The sequence below is a fragment of the Scardinius erythrophthalmus genome (assembly GCF_964197995.2).
Source record: "Scardinius erythrophthalmus genome assembly, chromosome: 8".
In the NCBI taxonomy this organism is placed as follows: domain Eukaryota; kingdom Metazoa; phylum Chordata; class Actinopteri; order Cypriniformes; family Leuciscidae; genus Scardinius; species Scardinius erythrophthalmus.
In genome coordinates this window covers 32,515,554-32,534,358 of record NC_138228.1, presented here as the reverse complement: position 1 = coordinate 32,534,358, position 18,805 = coordinate 32,515,554, and the positions used below count along the sequence as shown (strand labels likewise).

Here is an 18,805-nt window from a genome sequence, read left to right as displayed (position 1 = left end):
TGCGAATCGGCATCTCTGTGATTTGGTGGGATCGTATATCATTTTTTTCAAGGTTTTTGTTTCCTGTGCACTTTTTTATCCATCTTTCGCAAAGAAAAAGGCTGCGTTGGAGTGTTTTGATAGTATTTTGGGTGCTGGGTCGTAACGCTATAGGCTACACCATACAACTATAAAATTGGCAGAAAGAGAAGGCTGAAAACCATCAGAAGAGCAAAAACGTACTCGGTTACTAACGTAACCTCGGTTCCCTGAGAGTAGGGAACGAGTATTGTGTAGCTAATACGCAGTGGGGAAACTCCTTTCCTCGATAAATATTTAAAACGCAGTGCAGCTGCACAGCGAACACAGCAGAGCGTCTAGCTCGCCCATTGGCTGTGCTGCGGTAACTGCACACCCTATGGCGAAGCGTCTCTGACGCGCGGCCCAATCAGGTGACTTCGCGCCTGCTGCCAATGCCGCCTGACGGGAAGCAGAAAACGCGCGTCCAGCTAGGGCTGAGGTGTTTCGGCAGGGCTTAGATGGATTTACTGCTCTATATCTCCAGCCAGCAGCAGTGGGCGGGCAGAGGTGAGCGGCGATTGCTTCCTCGAGAGGGGGCAGTCTCTCTTATCCCTTTTCTGCGGTGCCGTCCACAGAGGAGAGCATTGCAGAAGCGCTCGTACGCACCGAGAAGGGGACGCACCATGACTTTGTGAGTTAATCGTGAACCTCAGGAAAAAAGGGCGCTGGTCTGTGACGGGGGGCCTGCTGGTGCCCTGGCAGAAACCATCCATCCAACCAGCTCCTAGCAGGCTCTTTGGGCGATGTCCAATGGAGCCTGAGGTCTAATTAGTCCTGAGGAGCCCGAGGTCCTCAGCGTCTGAATTAGTCCTTGTAGCAGTAGCGCTAGCACCAGACTGTGAGAGGAGGGCGGGGTCTACTGAGCCAGCAGTTAGCTCTCTTTAAAGGCAGTGACACCGCTCTCTTCCTTCTTTTAGAGCAACTATTCGCTGTAGCCTATCGCTGCCATAGTTTGAGCAAACTCCCCACCACAATCATTCCCTTTAAATAGACTATTAAGCCTTTTATGGTTTGCCAGCTGGGGCCGGTTTCACAAAGATAGACTTTGACTATGGCTTAGATATAGTAGATAGTCAGACTTCAGATAGACATCTAAATCAGACCGTTGCACAAAGCACTTAAGACTCTGACTATCTTAAGTAGGACTACACTGCAATGCATTCTGGGTAAAATAAAACACTTTTCATAACAAAAAACATGGCGGATCGAGTAAGCACATTCAACCGCTCAGTGCAGTTTACCCCAGCGGAAAATATGTGTTTGTTGGAGGAGTATAACAGTTACAAGGACATTTTACATGGGAAATTTAGCAGAGACTGTAGTAACAAGAAGAAATGTTTAATTTGGAAAAGATAGCTACAACAGTTAACAGCTTTAATCCGATCGTTGAGCTGAGCGTTAAAGACGTACAGAAAAGATACAAAAACATGGTACAAGATACCCTGTATACCACCCGTGACACAGAAGCTTTGCTGAGACCCACTGTGTCACCAACAGCATTCAGAAAAGTTCCTGTTGCATAAAATCTCAACGCAGTGTAAACCGGCGGCACCATTCAGCATCTGTCCGCGGTGCCCAGCAACGGCTCAGGACCTTGTTCAAAATCCTGCCGCGCCACAGAGCGCCATTTACATTTTTGTCTCATATTTGTCTCAAATCGTCGTTAATGTATATACTGACTTCATCCTGTCCTGCAATATACATTTAGTTTTACATTCATTTACAGAAATCAGCTGCGTGGATGAAAACTGCTGATGTTATCGGATTTTCGGTGATATTCTCAATTCATTCAGTTAACGGACGCTCTGAGGTAAAGTGTTCAGACTGCAGACTTTAGTTTGCAACGATTGTATTTAATTGTACAGTACAATCATAACATAGGACAGACATTATCTTAATTCCATAATGTCCTTAAACATAACAATATTGCTGGCCATAAACTGAGAAAATGCGCGTCCGGTGTGCGATACCTCGGGTTGTCCTAGACGCGATGCGGCGCTGCGCTTCTCGTCTGGTGTGCGATCCACTTTAGACCTAAGTTAGCCTGGGGGTAAGGTGTCTAATTTTTTTGGTCTAAATTAAGTCAGTCTTTATTTTTGTGAAACAGTCTAACTTGCATTAGACTAGTCTATGAGCAAATTGTAGACTTGTCTAACACTATAGCCCGGTCTAAAATAGCTTTGTGAAACCGGCCCCTGATGTACCTTTGGATAATATAATTAAAAATCTAACAACAATCAGTGTAATGACAATTTTATTCTTTACATGAAAACACTTGAATTAGCCTAATTGAACACTGTCTGGGTGTATTAAAACTTCAGAATTATATTCGTATAGACCTGCAACAGTGATAAGATAAAGCTAAGAGTGGTCCAGACCAACCTTTCAAATGTATGACTTACAGAAGGTATACTTAAAGGGATACTTCACCTCTGGAAAGATGAATGTGTATTTAAAATTGGTCATTTATGTAGAAGAAATGTGAATACATTTTTTTAATTTGGAGCTTTCTAGACTGAGAAAAGCCAGAAAATGTATTTTTGGCTTATGTGGATGAAAGACAACAACTCCCAGAATGCACTTGCTTCGCTGCCCTAGGAGGCCACGCCTACCGGTTAGAGAGCGCAGTTGAAAACAACAAGGTTAGGCTACCAGTGAGTCTCCGTGACGAGTCTGCCTGGGATTTCGAGATCGCCCAAAATGTCCGGGATTCGGCTTTTGCGTTCTACAGTCGCCATTCATCATGTTTACTGTGGCGAGCAGGACGAGGCTGACGGCCGCGGGAGAACGGTGCGAGGCCGGTGGCGTCATTACTGAGACGCGCCGGTCTCGCGTCTCTCACGGAGGTGCGGGAATTTTCTTAGCAATGTTAAAACGCACATCAACCGATCACTTGTTTAGCGTTCATGTCAACACTACATTTAGATTCACCAATCGGAATGAATTCAGTTAGATTGAAACAAGAGGTGTGCATGTAAACAATGAATGGCGACCGCAGAAAGCAAAAGCTGAATCCCGGACATTTTGAACGATCTCGCCCGCCGGACATGTCCGGGAAAAAGAGGATGGTAACCCCTACTACTCAGCTTTCTCCTACTACTCAGCTTTCTTCACAGAACAAGAGCCTGCAAGCTTAGCTGCCAAAGAAAGACGGCTGACTGTGTGTACATTATGTGAGTGAGATCCCACCCTCTATGGGCGGGTTGAACAAATGCGGGACAGCCCCTACTACTGGCTGTAGTCTTTAGCCTCTGGCCAGAAAATCCTCCGATGACGCAAAATGACGATTTTTGCGTCATCGGAGGATTTTTTCCAGACAAAAAATACATAAATCTCTCCTCTCAGGGGGATATGAGGGTGGAAAGCACGGTAATTCGAAAATACTACAGGTTTTCTACTAATACAAAGCTTAATGCTAAATCCTGAAGTATCCCTTTAACTAAGAACGTTTCAGGAAACACGCATTAACGATAAGATACAGCTTGAGGTGTAACTTAAGAATGACGTAGCGTTAAGAAGGTTTCGGGAAACGCAGGTCAGATCGTTTAAGTCTTTAGGAGACTGTATTGTATTATACAAGCCAGACAACGCAAATGTCTGAAGCATACTAGAACGTCTCAATAGCTATATGTCCCAACAAACTGTAATACGTTCGAGAATAGAACTATTTAAACCATGTGAAAAGGCAGCATATTAAATGTCTTGCATAGTAGTACCGCCAGATGAGTGTCTTCAGTGTCCTGGTAAGAACTGTAGACTGATGATAGTCCAGAACATCGATAAGCGCCAACCAGCCAAGAGGATGGAAGCAATATTAAAGTCAAGAGACGATAAGAATAAACGAGAAACACATATTAGTCTGGAGGGAATATTTCATCCCTCTACAAAAGCCCTTACACTCACAAAGTAAGCTCGCTTGTTCTCTCTTCCCACCTTTTCTACGATGGGCCATAGCTTGTTTCTTCGTTCTCTATCTGCTGGAGGCAGATCCTTGGATATTTTCAGGTTGTTGTTTTTAAGAAAATTAGAATCCTTAGCAGCACGCCAGAATGTTGTCGCGTTGGAAACAGGAAGGTAAACTGGACGATAATTAATTTGGGCTTGCTGACGTTCAGCCGATTGCAACCCAAGCACGTTCGCTAAACTGAACATCCAGTCAGAGTTCCCTCTCTCACCGACGGCCCCAACACCGATTCAACATACTGAATTGACCTTTCGCCGAGCCCCGCCCCCCTTAGTTACTGTTGCTACGTCCGACAAACAAATGGTCAAACACGACCAGCGCGACAGATTGCCATGATGGAAAAAGGTATACCCGTGCGTGTCAGTGACCTTTTTTGGAGCAATACCTCCACGATATCCTCCAGATTGAGGCAAAAAGGGTTACAGTATGCAGTGGAGGGATATATTATAATATAAAAATACGCAATGAAGGAGACACGACTACTATCTACGTCTCTATCGAGGCTAATGCTTACCGGTGTTCATACACATCATTTGTGATTATGGCAAAGAACAAGGAAACAAGTGTTTAAAAGACACTTACTGTTGTGTTTTTGTGTGAAAGAAAAAACTGTCTCTGAAAATAAAAGTGCTGTCAGCAATAATTTCTTATGTGTGTTTTTTCGCATAACACTATGACTAAAATTTTAAATGCTGCAAAACACATGGGAGTTATATTCCCGATGCTGTAGTTTATTTGATCAGTCACAGTATATCATTAATCAAGCTTAATTTGACTTTTCAATTACAATTAGGCAGGGTGAACTGAAAGCTTTTACAATATTTTAGCTATAACTTAGGCCTATATCATTGACAAAAGTATGTGCATTTTCTTCCAAAAATGATTTTCTTTCTCAAATTCATGCTTCAAGTTGACAAAGCACAATAAACGAAATCACACAATAACTGTTTAACCAGACATAGCCTTAATTTGCATCTAAATAACTTTCATTGATTGTCTTTCATAATGCACTTACCATAATATTTATTAGGGGGACAACAGATCACAAAAATCGCGTTTGAGACCATACTATTTATTAGTGGGGCAACGGATCATAAAACTCGCGGTTCAGACAATATTATGTTTTTTGAGTTACAGATAGGATAGTTTTTCAGATCAGAAAAACAAAACAAAAAAAACTTTAAGTAGCCATCGATACCACAGCCAGCAGACGTATTTATGCTTCGTAATTTTCGACACATTTAACTGGGATTGGGGCCGTCCACACTGTTTTATCCATTGTAGGCACCGCTCACGTTGTGTTTTCGGCTTTGGGAATGGAAAGACCACAACTCCTCCAGACAATCTCTCGGGGTATGTAGTGTCCGATTTACAAACGCCATGGGCGCACGCTTCACCATCTTGCTAATGTTTGTCGGACCTGCTCACATAGTAACGGTTGCTATGATGTGTGATTGGACAATGGCCGTTTTGGGGGAGGGGCCGGCGAAAGGTCAATTGAGCAAACTGATGCCCGATGTTGGTGTGTCCTGGCCTTTAGTGTTCAGGCCCTAATAAAAGTATTGTATCAGCAAAATAGCTATGTTTTCTATATTCTTAATAACAATATGTTTGGACTCTCAAAAATCAAGATATTGACGTGTTTTCATGTGAATAAATATAGGCATATTTTCACTTTTAACATTATTTGTTCTTCAGACATTCCACTTTCAATACAATAAGTATCAGCTGTATGCAAAGTCACCCACATTTAGTTTTCAACCACTGAAAATGGGTCAAGTTCAACAATTTACACATAGAGCCGTTTTGAGATCTCCATATCTCTGGGAATAAACCATATTTGTTTGTTTAGAATCAGAATCTAAAAGGATATTGAGATATCTTTAATATTTAATAGTTACAGTCACTCAAGCATTGGAAAAAATAATATTTTGATACTCAGACAGGTGTGTTCTTTACAATTATTTTGATTTAAGAACCAGAATCTAAAAAAATATTGAGATATCTATTACTTTTGGAGTTACAGGGATTCTGACTTTTGGAGAAAAAACATGAAAAGTGTTTCTTCCCATATTTAACTGTCACCTTTGGTATATACAAAACTAGGATTGATAATGACAACAGAATTTACTAATAGACCTACCTATCTGTGTGGAAGATTAAAATGGTTGCAACCTGCAATCTTTTTAAAGTCATTTTCTCCCCCCTGTAGTACGGTTTTGAATTTTAGTTGAAAATTAAAATTTTGACCCCACTCTACAAGTTAGTGGATTACTCAGTTAAAAATGTATCCATGGCATTTGATATTTTGGCTTTCATTACTATGTTTGTCTTTCTTTATACATAGCCTAAATGCACAGTAAACATCAAAGTTAAGAATGAAGAAAGAAAATTAATTAAAAGGGAGTTTATAGAAACTGAGTTAGCAAATATTCATTTTGTGATATACTAATAGTGAAGTTCTTTTTCGTTTTATGCTTGTGGATAAAAATAAGTTTGAAATATCTCCGCAGCTCTATACTGTTAAAGAACATCCCGACGTACACTCCACACTGATAAGAGCGCTGTTTAGACTAATATGTAAATATTAGGGGTTTAAATCGGACGTATATCGATTCTCATAGCCAGCGATATGATATTTGCTGATACCTCAAAACATTTATTCAGGGGTATATTGATCGATATTATAATGTGCCTATTTGTGTAAAATAACAGTTACATTTTATTAACTCACAAATGCAACCAAAATATGTAACCTGAACATTTCTCTTAAAATTGCACATCCTGTACCACAATTTGGACATCCACAGAAAAACAAAATACACTTTAGTTTTTTTAAATAATGAAGAAAAATAAATAATGGTGGAAAAATCAAGTCACTCATGAAATCAGTAATGATGACATCTTATAGCATGACAACAGTCAAGAAAAAAAAAAGATTATTTTTTTTGCTGCTACTAGTGTCGCAGTTTGGGGCACATGCAGGGCTCTATGCTAAGAATATTTTCAACAGCTATCCAAATTATATATATATATATATATATATATACAGTAGGGGTATAACGATATTCCAACCGAACCAAAAAAACGTGATACACCACCCACGGTACGAACCGTGATGCTCTCACGTTTTGTTTTTAAAATTAAAATCATAATTTTATAAATAGATTTTGAAGTTAATGCGAATACTGCCATGTGTGCAGTTTACATGTTTGCATACAATTTGTTATTTGAATGTTGATTATTATGTCTAAAAAGAAATAGAAGCTGAATTTAGGCTAATAGTTTGGGCTCTGTTGTTAACCTTTCATATTATAGTAATGTGCAAGTAAGGGCTCCCTATATAGTTTACAGCATTAGCAGAGATAAAAAAAATTATCCTTAAGAAACTTTTAATTAGAATTGAATTCATTTAAAGACAGAGACACAATTTTTTCAGTGAACCACTGTATTAAAAAAAAAAAATGTTGTTTAGTTTTCTCCCCCCTGCTGTACCGAACCGAACCGTGACTTCAAAACCGAGGTACGTGCCGAACCGTCAGTTTAGTGTATCATTACACCACTAATATACAGTGTACACACACACTTGCAATCAAAATTATTGAACCTCCCTGACCTGCAAGACATTCTGGTTTTGTGAAAACACTTCAACTAAAGCATCATAAAAAGTTTATTAATAAACATTTGAGTGATTCTTAGGGTGCTTTCACACTGGGCTCGTTTGCTGCGGTCCGAGCCCGAGCGCGATTGTTCCCGGCACCCCCCGCAGCGTTGGTCTGGTTTCACACTCAACTTGATTCTATCAAACGCTGGTGCATTTGCGTGCATACGTCATCGCTAATGTGCACAGCGCATGATTTAAAACAGAATTCGGTTCAATATATTGCGTTTTTTTTATTAATTTGGTGCTATTGCACAGCTGAGTGAACAACTCATGTTTATTGTGTGTGTGACGCATAAGGTGGTTTTCTGCTGCTTGCAAACGGACTCTTTTGAGGAGACAGTGGATTTCCATTAATTTGTTGCCCTGATTCGTTTTTCTGAGGTGAGAGACTTTATTTCGCTACAAGTTATGAAAATAATGATAGAATAATGACACGGACATATAATGGCCTGACAGCATCATCTGACCGCAGATACTGAATCTGGACAACACGTTTTTTTTTCTAATTTAAAACGTAACGACGTTGCATGCTTGTAGTTTATTTTGTGCTTTATATATAGTGAAGCGATATAGGCCTACAGCGCGCTCCGCCGCATTTGCACGTGCAATTGAAGAGTGCGCGCTACTGCAGTATAGCGGCTGAGAGACTTTGCGCTGCTTGTTGTCTTTGCGCTGCTGCTGGCGCGTCACGTATGGCGATGATGTCACAGATAGGCAGACTGAATCGAGTAACGTTTAATGCCTTTATCATTAAAAGTGCTAAGAAAAAACATCCAAATAAAGTCTGACGTGCTTAAATCCAATGCGTTATTTCCTAGTATCGATACAATCGATTCATTACCTTTTAAAACGATGTTAGATTGATATATGTCGTCCGGAAGGCCAACTTGCCGAGCACAGATCGATGTAGTTGGATCATAGGAATATAAATCGATACATCGATGTAGTTGATGAATCTTTACACCCCTAATACAAAATTATTCAACCTTCAAAAGTAAAAAAAATGTAAGAATCCTTTACTATTTGTAATCTCAAGTAAACGTCATCTGTAAGTGCTTAAAAAGCTTTTGACACCTCTCTACTGGAATCTTAGACCATTCTTTTTTTTTACAAAAGCTTCCAGCTCAATAATATTATTTGATTTCCATGCTGCTTAATGCTTTCTTCCAATCTCAAAGAAAGATATTTCAAGGAAATTTTAATCTGGAGACTGATCAGGCCACTCAAGAAAAATCCAGGACCAAACCCTGAACGAAGCTTATTTGGTTGTGTACTTGGGATCATTGTCCTGCAGATTTTTGCTAAAATGGCCTGATACTTCAAAGAATCCATGACGCTGTTCATATAGTCAAGATTTCCACTTACTGCAGCAGTAAAGCACCACCTAACAAGACTGATCCACCTCAATGTTTTCAGTCCCACTCCCACATGCTCCCACAGGATTCAGTCCCGCTCCTGTTACCATCTCACCCGCAACATTGTCCATGAAATTTCCATGAAATAGTTTCAATTTACGTGTCGCAAGCATTTTTTAATAAAGCATGATAAAAGCATCTGATCATAGCAATGATATGTTTGCAAGAGCTCTGCAATTCAGAATCACATCACGTTTATTTTTATAGCACTTTATACAATAGATTTCTTAAAATCAAACAGCTTTACCATATTAAAGAAGAAAAACAGTGTCAGTGTCTCATTTCATCAGAATTACAACTTCATTTTTCTACTATGAAGCAGCTCTCCAGTGTGTTCACATTTGAACTCGCTGATGTCTGACCTCGACAGACTGAACAGGAGAAATTAAGTGGAAAAGATTTCCACGTGAAAGAAGGCGGAGCCTCAGCACACACCGACCTGTTACGTAATCACCACGGACCAATAGTAGTACAAAGGTGTTTATTAGCCGTAGCAAACTTTTCCAGAAAGTTCGCTTTGGCAAGCTGTCGAAGAACGAACTGATGTGACGTCATTTCGAACAAAATCAGGCCAAAACAAACTTTTTGACCTGATTTTGTTTGAAATTACGTCACATCAATTCATTCGTCGATTTCAATTAAGGTATATTTGAGCCTTTAGTGTCGTGGAAATGTTCTTGTATCTATAGCCTTCTTTTTTATCTTCTGTTAGATCTCTTTTGTCTTGCCCATATTTGCTACTCAACATCAGAAAATGCATAGGCTAAATGCATGCATGTGTCACGTCTAAAGCTAATTGTCGTTATAGAGTTTCCAAAGGCTTAATTGTGTTCTAACACAGTTTTGTACCCTACCATACTAGTAAGTGATTAAATGTTGCACTGCAATGTTGAATAGGGGTTGAGTAGATATGATATATTGACATATACAGTGTATTGTGAACAAAAAAAAAAAATACTATATTAAATTCTGGATCTTTAGAAAAGCTTACATTTGTAAATTGGTGCATTCTCTGTGGGGTTGAATAATTTTGTTTGCAAGTGTAAATCCTAAGTAAAACTGTGCCCTCTTTGTTCTATTTCTCTGGCTCATGGTCTTCACTGGGGATTGAAATCTTAGATCATTATTAATTAACTATATTTATTCATATCGAACATTTTATAACACACCCTGTGTGTAAAAGTCTTAATATTATTCTCAGTTTAAATAAAATGCTACCATTATCTTTCTGACAGCCAATGATGATTCTGAAAGAAACAAAAACACAACTTTCATACATATCTGATTTACAGAAAAATTGCACTTTTATTTCAGTGTTGTTGTTAATGTTTTGTATATTTCAGCAAACATTTGGCTTTGTACATTGTTTAACAGCATTAAAGAAGTCAAACTTTATCATTCAACTTAAATGCGCAAATTTATTTTGAACACTTGCATTGATCTTGCTCCATCCATGTACGTCATTGAATGAACAATGTTTTCTAAGCTTATTTCAGTCAACTGCTCAGGAAATGTTGACTATGACTCATTACATGGTCGGCACCCCCACACACCCCCAGCCAATTCGCACCCTGTATATAATGATTACAATGACAATGACAGTTACATTTCTGATTTAGATCTCTCATGACCATAAACAAAATTGTCTTTCAACAGAAACACGATGAGGAAATTACTGATCTGCGAAATGATTTTGCCAGACAAGTACGAGGTGAAGTCACTTTCTTTATATATTTGAATGGGCTAGATTTTAATAGTTTTTTTGTTGTATAGAACTACTTTTGAGAAGTAAATAATTAATGTAAATACATGAATACTTAAGTTTTCAGTCTCAGGCTTCAAGATGCTGTATGCAATTTTATATATATATATATATATATATATATATATATATATATATATATATATATATACAGGTGCTGGTCATAAAATTAGAATATCATCAAAAAGTTGATTTATTTCAAGAATTCAACTTAACAGGTGAAACAAATATATTATATAGACTCATTACATGCAAAGTGAGATATTTCAAGCCTTTATTTGTTATAATTTTGATGATTATAGCTTACAGCTTATGAAACCCACGAAATCAAAATCCCAGAAAATTAGAATATTACATGAAATCACACAGTAATTACACAGTGATACCATGGTCATTGAACCAGGTTTTGGTTCTTTTGGCAGTGTGGGCAGGTGCAAATCCTGCTGGAAAATGAAGTCAGCATCTCCATAAAGCTTGTCTGCTGAAGGAAGCATGAAGTGCTCTGGAAATGTCCTGGTAGACGGCTGCGTTGAGTGGACAGCACAGTGGACCAACACCAGCCGATGACATGGCTCCCCAAACCAACACAGACTGTGGAAACTTCACACTGGACTTCAAGCATCTTGGATTGTGTGCCTCTCCATTCTTCCTCCAGACTCTGGGACCTTGGTTTCCAAATGAGATGCAAAATTTGCTCTCATCAGAAAAGAGGACTTTGGTCCACTGTGCTTTATTAAATCCAGAGTCAACGCAGCCGTCTACCAGGACATTTTCAGAGCACTTCATGCTTCCTTCATTTTCCAGCAGGATTTGCACCTGCCCACACTGCCAAAAGAACCAAAACCTGGTTCAATGACCATGGTATCACTGTGTAATTACTGTGTGATTTCATGTAATATTCTAATTTTCTGGGATTTTGATTTTGTGGGTTTCATAAGCTGTAAGCCATAATCATCAAAATTATAACAAATAAAGGCTTGAAATATCTCACTTTGCATGTAATGAGTATATATATTTATTAGTTTCACCTGTTAAGTTGAATTCTTGAAATAAATCAACTTTTTGATGATATTCTAATTTTATGACCAGCACCTGTATATACAGTGAGGAAAATAAGTATTTGAACACCCTGCTATTTTGCAAGTTCTCCCACTTAGAAATCATGGATGGGTCTGAAATTGTCATCGTAGGTGCATGTCCACTGTGAGAGACATAATCTAAAAAAAAAAATACAGAAATCACAATGTATGATTTTTTAACTATTTATTTGTATGATACAGCTGCAAATAAGTATTTGAACACCTGAGAAAATCAATGTTAATATTTGGTACAGTAGCCTTTGTTTGCAATTACAGAGGTCAAACGTTTCCTGTAGTTTTTCACCAGGTTTGCACACACTGCAGGAGGGATTTTGGCCCACTCCTCTACACAGATCTTCTCTAGATCAGTCAGGTTTCTGGGCTGTCGCTGAGAAACACGGAGTTTGAGCTCTCTCCAAAGATTCTCTGTTGGGTTTAGGTCTGGAGACTGGCTAGGCCACGCCAGAACCTTGATATGCTTCTTACAGAGCCACTCCTTGGTTATCCTGGCTGTGTGCTTCGGGTCATTGTCATGTTGGAAGACCCAGCCTCGACCCATCTTCAATGCTCTAACTGAGGGAAGGAGGTTGTTCCCCAAAATCTCGCAATACATGGCCCCGGTCATCCTCTCCTTAATACAGTGCAGTCGCCCTGTCCCATGTGCAGAAAAACACCCCCAAAGCATGATGCTACCACCCCCATGCTTCACAGTAGGGATGGTGTTCTTGGGATGGTACTCATCATTCTTCTTCCTCCAAACACGTTTAGTGGAATTATGACCAAAAAGTTCTATTTTGGTCTCATCTGACCACATGACTTTCTCCCATGACTCCTCTGGATCATCCAAATGGTCATTGGCAAACTTAAGACGGGCCTTGACATGTGCTGGTTTAAGCAGGGGAACCTTCCGTGCCATGCATGATTTCAAACCATGACGTCTTAGTGTATTACCAACAGTAACCTTGGAAACGGTGGTCCCAGCTCTTTTCAGGTCATTGACCAGCTCCTCCCGTGTAGTTCTGGGCTGATTTCTCACCTTTCTTAGGATCATTGAGACCCCACGAGGTGAGATCTTGCATGGAGCCCCAGTCCGAGGGAGATTGAAAGTCATGTTTAGCTTCTTCCATTTTCTAATGATTGCTCCAACAGTGGACCTTTTTTCACGAAGCTGCTTGGCAATTTCCCCGTAGCCCTTTCCAGCCTTGTAGAGGTGTACAATTTTGTCTCTAGTGTCTTTGGACAGCTCTTTGGTCTTGGCCATGTTAGTAGTTGGATTCTTACTGATTGTATAGGGTGGACAGGTGTCTTTATGCAGCTAACGACCTCAAACAGGTGCATCTAATTTAGGATAATAAATGGAGTGGAGGTGGACATTTTAAAGGCAGACTAACAGGTCTTTGAGGGTCAGAATTCTAGCTGATAGACAGGTGTTCAAATACTTATTTGCAGCTGTATCATACAAATAAATAGTTAAAAAATCATACATTGTGATTTCTGGATTTTTTTTTATATTATGTCTCTCACAGTGGACATGCACCTACGATGACAATTTCAGACCCCTCCATGATTTCCAAGTGGGAGAACTTGCAAAATAGCAGGGTGTTCAAATACTTATTTTCCTCACTGTATATATATATATATATATATATATATATATATATATATATATATATATATCATCAATTTTACATTTATATTTCATTTGCCTCTTTTATACTTTATATTCAAATAGAATTTAACAGCTTGAAGCTATTTTGTGTAAAGGCCCTTTCACACAGGATGCAGCAGTTTCACTGGCGGCATGGAGGCAGAGCACTAGTGGTGCTCGTGCACCAAAAATCCTGCCACTTTCATGAGCTCGGCAGGCGCCGCCAAAGATAAAATATTTGAGTCAGCCTTAACCAATCATCGAACAGGTTATTAATAGGTTTTGAACCTGACGGATCATTATAAAGTTCTTGTACCAAATGATGACAGTCTCCCTGCTCTTCCTGGTTCAGGAGTGTTTCAAGTACCCATTTTGTTCTATTTTTTTTTTTTGTGCATGAGCATATAAATAAGAAGATTTTATAAGCCCTGTATGGAGCCAGATCAGCCTGAAAAATAATAAATTTACAAAACAAAATTCATAAATGCACAGCACAATTCACATTTACAAAATCCAATTCGTAAATTCAAAACATAATTCATAAATACACAAGTAAAAGCATAAATATTTCCCCAAATGCTCACACAAATGCATCTTACCTAAATAAAAAACGTTTACACAAATATGTATATATCAAGTTCTTGAATTAATTCCCATCACACATTTATGAAAAATGTTACGTATTTATGGATTGTTGAATCTGCTTTTGCTAGGGCTGGGCGGTATGACGGTATATATCGTTACCGCGGTAGAAAATGTCAACGTAACAGATTTTTTTATTCCGTGTTTATTCCCAGACGGTTGGTCTGGGAACGCCCCCGGAAACGCCCCGTCACGTGATGTTAATTTAGCCCGTGGGGGAAAACATTGCCTTGGCGCTAATTGAAATACACGGGACAATCATGCCGAAGAGTTGCTGTGTCTTTTTCTGTACCACCAATAAACAAACAAATTATGAACTGAAGTTCTACATCCTTCCTAATAAACACACAGAACCGGAAAGGAGGACAAAATGGCTTTTGAGCTTTCTTTTTTGAGATTACTGTGTGAGTAGATCCCTGTGTGATATAGTAGTGAGTGTTAAACTCGTATTAGGCAGTGGGCCAGATTTGTCTACATCCCTTACGAAAAAAGAACTATAGTAATCCTATAAGATTTCTATAGTAGTGTATAATACTTCTGTGATGTTCTGTAATACCTCTATAGTACTTCTATAGTATCCCAAAATACTATGGTATTCCTATAGACCCCTTTTCAGTTAGTAAACATGGTGACATTTTTTTGTGGGCGGAGCTTAGGTGGAGGCAGAACGATCCCTCCGGCCGCTTCACTAACGTTAGTTTGCAAGTTTTGTTAGCTTGTTTTTTAACAGTGACTGGAGAAAATCCGATTTTGTCTTAATGTGCAAGGTCACTCACTGTCCAGGACCGCGATTGTTATTTGCAAAAGTTAATTTTAACGGACGGAACCAGATTGGCTGACCCGTACATGCTCAGTCAATGGATGGACGATCTGACAGGATTAACGTTAACGCTACCTCCAGTTGAGTGGCCTGACTTCTACACCTACCCGGTAGAGAAACCGAGGGTAAAGAGAAACTGAGGGCATATAAATCTTAAATGCCTATAACTATGTGCTGAATGGTCATGTAAAGACGTGTGGTACGATCCGCAGTTCTGCCTAGCCAGCACCAAGAAGCCGACAATGTAAAGAGTGACATTACGGTGCAATTTTAATGATATGAATATTTTCTAGAAATAGAAATTCCAGATACAGCATACTCATTTTTCATCGATGCTTGCACCCAACAACACAACAAGATGACATTTAATGATACAAATAATAATTTAAGCTCCTTATTATGTAGCCGAATCTGTGCTGGTTTGTATTGTCCGCCTCCAGTTCCCTTTCGAACGGTCACTTCATATTGCGTAGCTATACGCAGTGGGGAAACTCCTTTCCTCGAATTTTACTGAAGCTTATATGTAAAACGCATTTGCAGCTGCACAGCTAGCACATTGAGCATCTGGCTCGCTCATAGGCTGTGCTGCAGCAGCTGCACATCTACACGGACTACGCCTCTCAGCCGTTTTCCCCCTGACGCCGTCTCACCTGTGGCTATCCGGCGACGACGCAATATCCCTTTTCAAAACTAAATTGTGATTATTATGCCTCGTTCATCATGCGCCACGTGCGGAGTCAAGCTGCATGAGGCCGATGGACACGCAAGCTGCATTTCATGCCTGGGGATTAAAGGAGAACTCCGGTCAATTTTAACATTGAGCTCATTTTTTTGTAAATTTGGAGTGCTGTCAGTACAGAGAACAACGGCAAACAAAAATCGGTGTTGCCTACACCGTGTTATCCTCTTTTTAAAATTTGCACCCTGTTGACTTAAATGGGGCAAATTTTAAACCTGCTTTTAGCCTCTTAATATCCTTGATGTGTCATTACAAGTGCACAGCCAATGTGAGTGATTCCTTCAGAGTGAACACGGTGAATCTGACTGCAGTAGATGTGAAAGAAATGAATAAAAATGAAGTTAATTCAGCCAGCGCTCATACCTGTATTTATTTCCTGTTTTCGGTCGAAGTCCACAGTAATCGATTGTCGAGTTCGCGCAGTTAGTTAGTTACCTATGATTACGCGCATGAACTCGACAATTGACTACTGTGGACTTCGACCGAAAACAGGAAATAAATACAGGATGTTATCCAATTTTCCCAGATTAGCCATTTTGGCTGTCGGCCATTTTGAATTATGTGCTAAAATGCTGTATTTTAAGAATTCATGAATGGATTGTTACGAAACTTGGTATGGGTCATCAGCACGATGCCCTGAAGGAGCGTGAAAAGTTTTGAACCAGAACATAACTTTTTTTATAACTTTTGTTTGTTTGAGCGCTCTCTGAGCATCAAAGGTTTCTGTTTACAGCGTGTTTTTACAAGCGTTGAGCATTGTAGCCAATCACAATCGAACGTGTGATCGCAATGGCCTATCAGAGGTCCTAGTCAGTAAGTTAGTCAGAATCTGCTTAAAGGGATGGTATAATGCACTTTTCACTAGATGTAAAATAAGTCTTTGATGTCCCCAGAGTGTGTATGTGAAGTTTTAGCTCAAATTACCCCACAGATATTTTTATATAGCATTTTAAAATTGTCACTTTTTGAGGGTGAGCAAAAACGCACCGTTTTTGTGTCTGTGAATCTATAAATCGTGTTCCCGGGGTTTATGTAAATTTTATGGTTTGTGATGTCACTAATCCGGGAGGAATGTTGTGTAGTCCCTGCCAGCCGTTTGTTGTAGTCCTTAAAAAGCGATTTCTGTAAAAGAAAATATATCCCTTTGCTTTGAACTTTGAGCATTGTAACTTTGCAGATGTTGTTTATGCTCAAACAGCATCATTACACACTAACTAAAGTTAGAAAAGTGAAATCATAATCAACCACCCCTTTAACACCGCTGAAAATGGACGTTTTATGCAAGCCACACGCTTGCGAATCATTTAATTATAACCAATAAAGTGTAAACGCAATCTAAATAGGAGATTCATTGTACAATTAAGAATATATATTTTTTATTTTAACAGGAGTTTTCGTGAGAGTCCAGAATTCAGTGAGCTTGTGCATCACACACTACAAGATATTCTTAAGATTATCATGCCAGATTTAGCACCTCACGTGTTCTCATAGGGTAAGTGGATATACAGTAGACAGAATGGATACTTTGTCGTGAGAAAAAACAAAATAAGGAAGTTAAACGACTGCGAATGAGAAAGTGGTTGGGGAGACAGGTTCAGCACAGATTGTCTTCTTCATCGAGAACTGGAGGTAAGATTTTTTAATCTGTTTACAGTAGTTCGCTAACAACTTTCTACACTCTCACCCAGTACGAACCAAAACCGATGCAATGTTTTCCCAGCTTTTCTCTTTATCGCTGGGGTTATGATATGCTTTTGAGTAGACATTTAGGCAGTCGTGTTCCCACATTTCGACCAGCCGTTCCTCCATCTCCTTTACAGCTGCTTGTTGTTGCAGTTCTGTCTCCTTGTAGACTTGTCTCTCACTGGCTATTGTGGAAGTACTGACGTAATTATAGTCGTAATCATCCAGATTTGAAATCCTAAATATCAAACATGATTTATATTGTCGGGGCGGTCTCGATGTGTTTGCGAGCAGATTGTGAGGTGTAAGATTTGATTTGTAAACGCCTCACATTGCCAGATAATCTGGGCCGAACATCAGAACCAACCAATATTTTTTTTTTTTTTATGTCGGGAGGGGTAAATCAGGCATAAATCAGCCTGATACTCCTGTAGTCTGACCCAGGCTTTAGTGATTATAAATGAATGGTTCTCTTGCTTTCTGTTTACTGGAAGTTCTCTTTTTATTTCCCTTTTACAATCTAAATACAAGTTTAGTTTTTCATGCTGCAAAGTTTCTGGATTGACATCTGTATTTAAATGTGCAATTGAAACGGAAACTGTGAGACCGTTTTTAAAAGTGCTTAATTCAACAGTTTTTGACTGTACCAATTGGTACCAAGAACCACAACATTTTACTGGTATTGGTAGCGATTACTGAAATTTTGGTACCGTGACAACCCTAGTCTCAAGTGGACGAAAGTTTGTATACCTCAGTGAGCCTCAGTGAGGGGACCACATGGTCTGCCTGGTAGGCAAACCAGGCTGTAGGCAGGATAAAAAGAGGTTCCAGGATCTGAACTGCTGAACAGCTGAACTGATAGCAAGCAGCCACTAGCCGCCTGAGCTGCCACTTACAGGGAAGCCTGGTGAAGCCTACTACCCGACAACCACCACATGTGGAAACTTCGTCTTCAGGGAGGCCTGGTGAGACCTACTACCTGATAACAACCATATGTGGGAATTCGCCTTCAGGGAGGCCTAGTGAGGCCTACTACCTTATAAAACCACCATATGTGGGAACTCACCTTCAGGGAGGCCTGGTGAGGTCTCCTACCTAATAACCACCCTATGTGGAAACTCGCCTTCAGGGAGGCCTGAAGAGGCCTACTACCTGATAGCAAGCTAAACAACTGGTTGCTATGAATCCTGAATCCGGGTGTCAGTCCCAGGGCGGCCTGCTAAGGCCAGCCAGTCCTGTGGCTCAGTCTCGGAGCAGCCTGTTAAAGCCGGCCTCCTGAAAGTTTTTTATGTAAGAAACTAACTGCCACGAACCAGAGAGGTTGGGGAC

At 39.7% G+C, this 18,805-nt stretch overlaps 1 protein-coding gene across 4 annotated transcripts in view; it reads left to right on the top strand.

The window, feature by feature from the left end:
- Positions 1–18,805, top strand: part of drc4 (dynein regulatory complex subunit 4) — a 105,276-nt gene that overhangs the window by 42,584 nt on the left and 43,887 nt on the right. For all 4 annotated transcript variants that reach the window (XM_081372040.1, XM_081372038.1, XM_081372041.1 and 1 more), the window contains one exon: positions 10,760–10,814. In XM_081372040.1, coding sequence (XP_081228166.1) covers positions 10,760–10,814 — 55 coding nt within the window. The remainder of the gene's footprint in view (positions 1–10,759; positions 10,815–18,805) is intronic.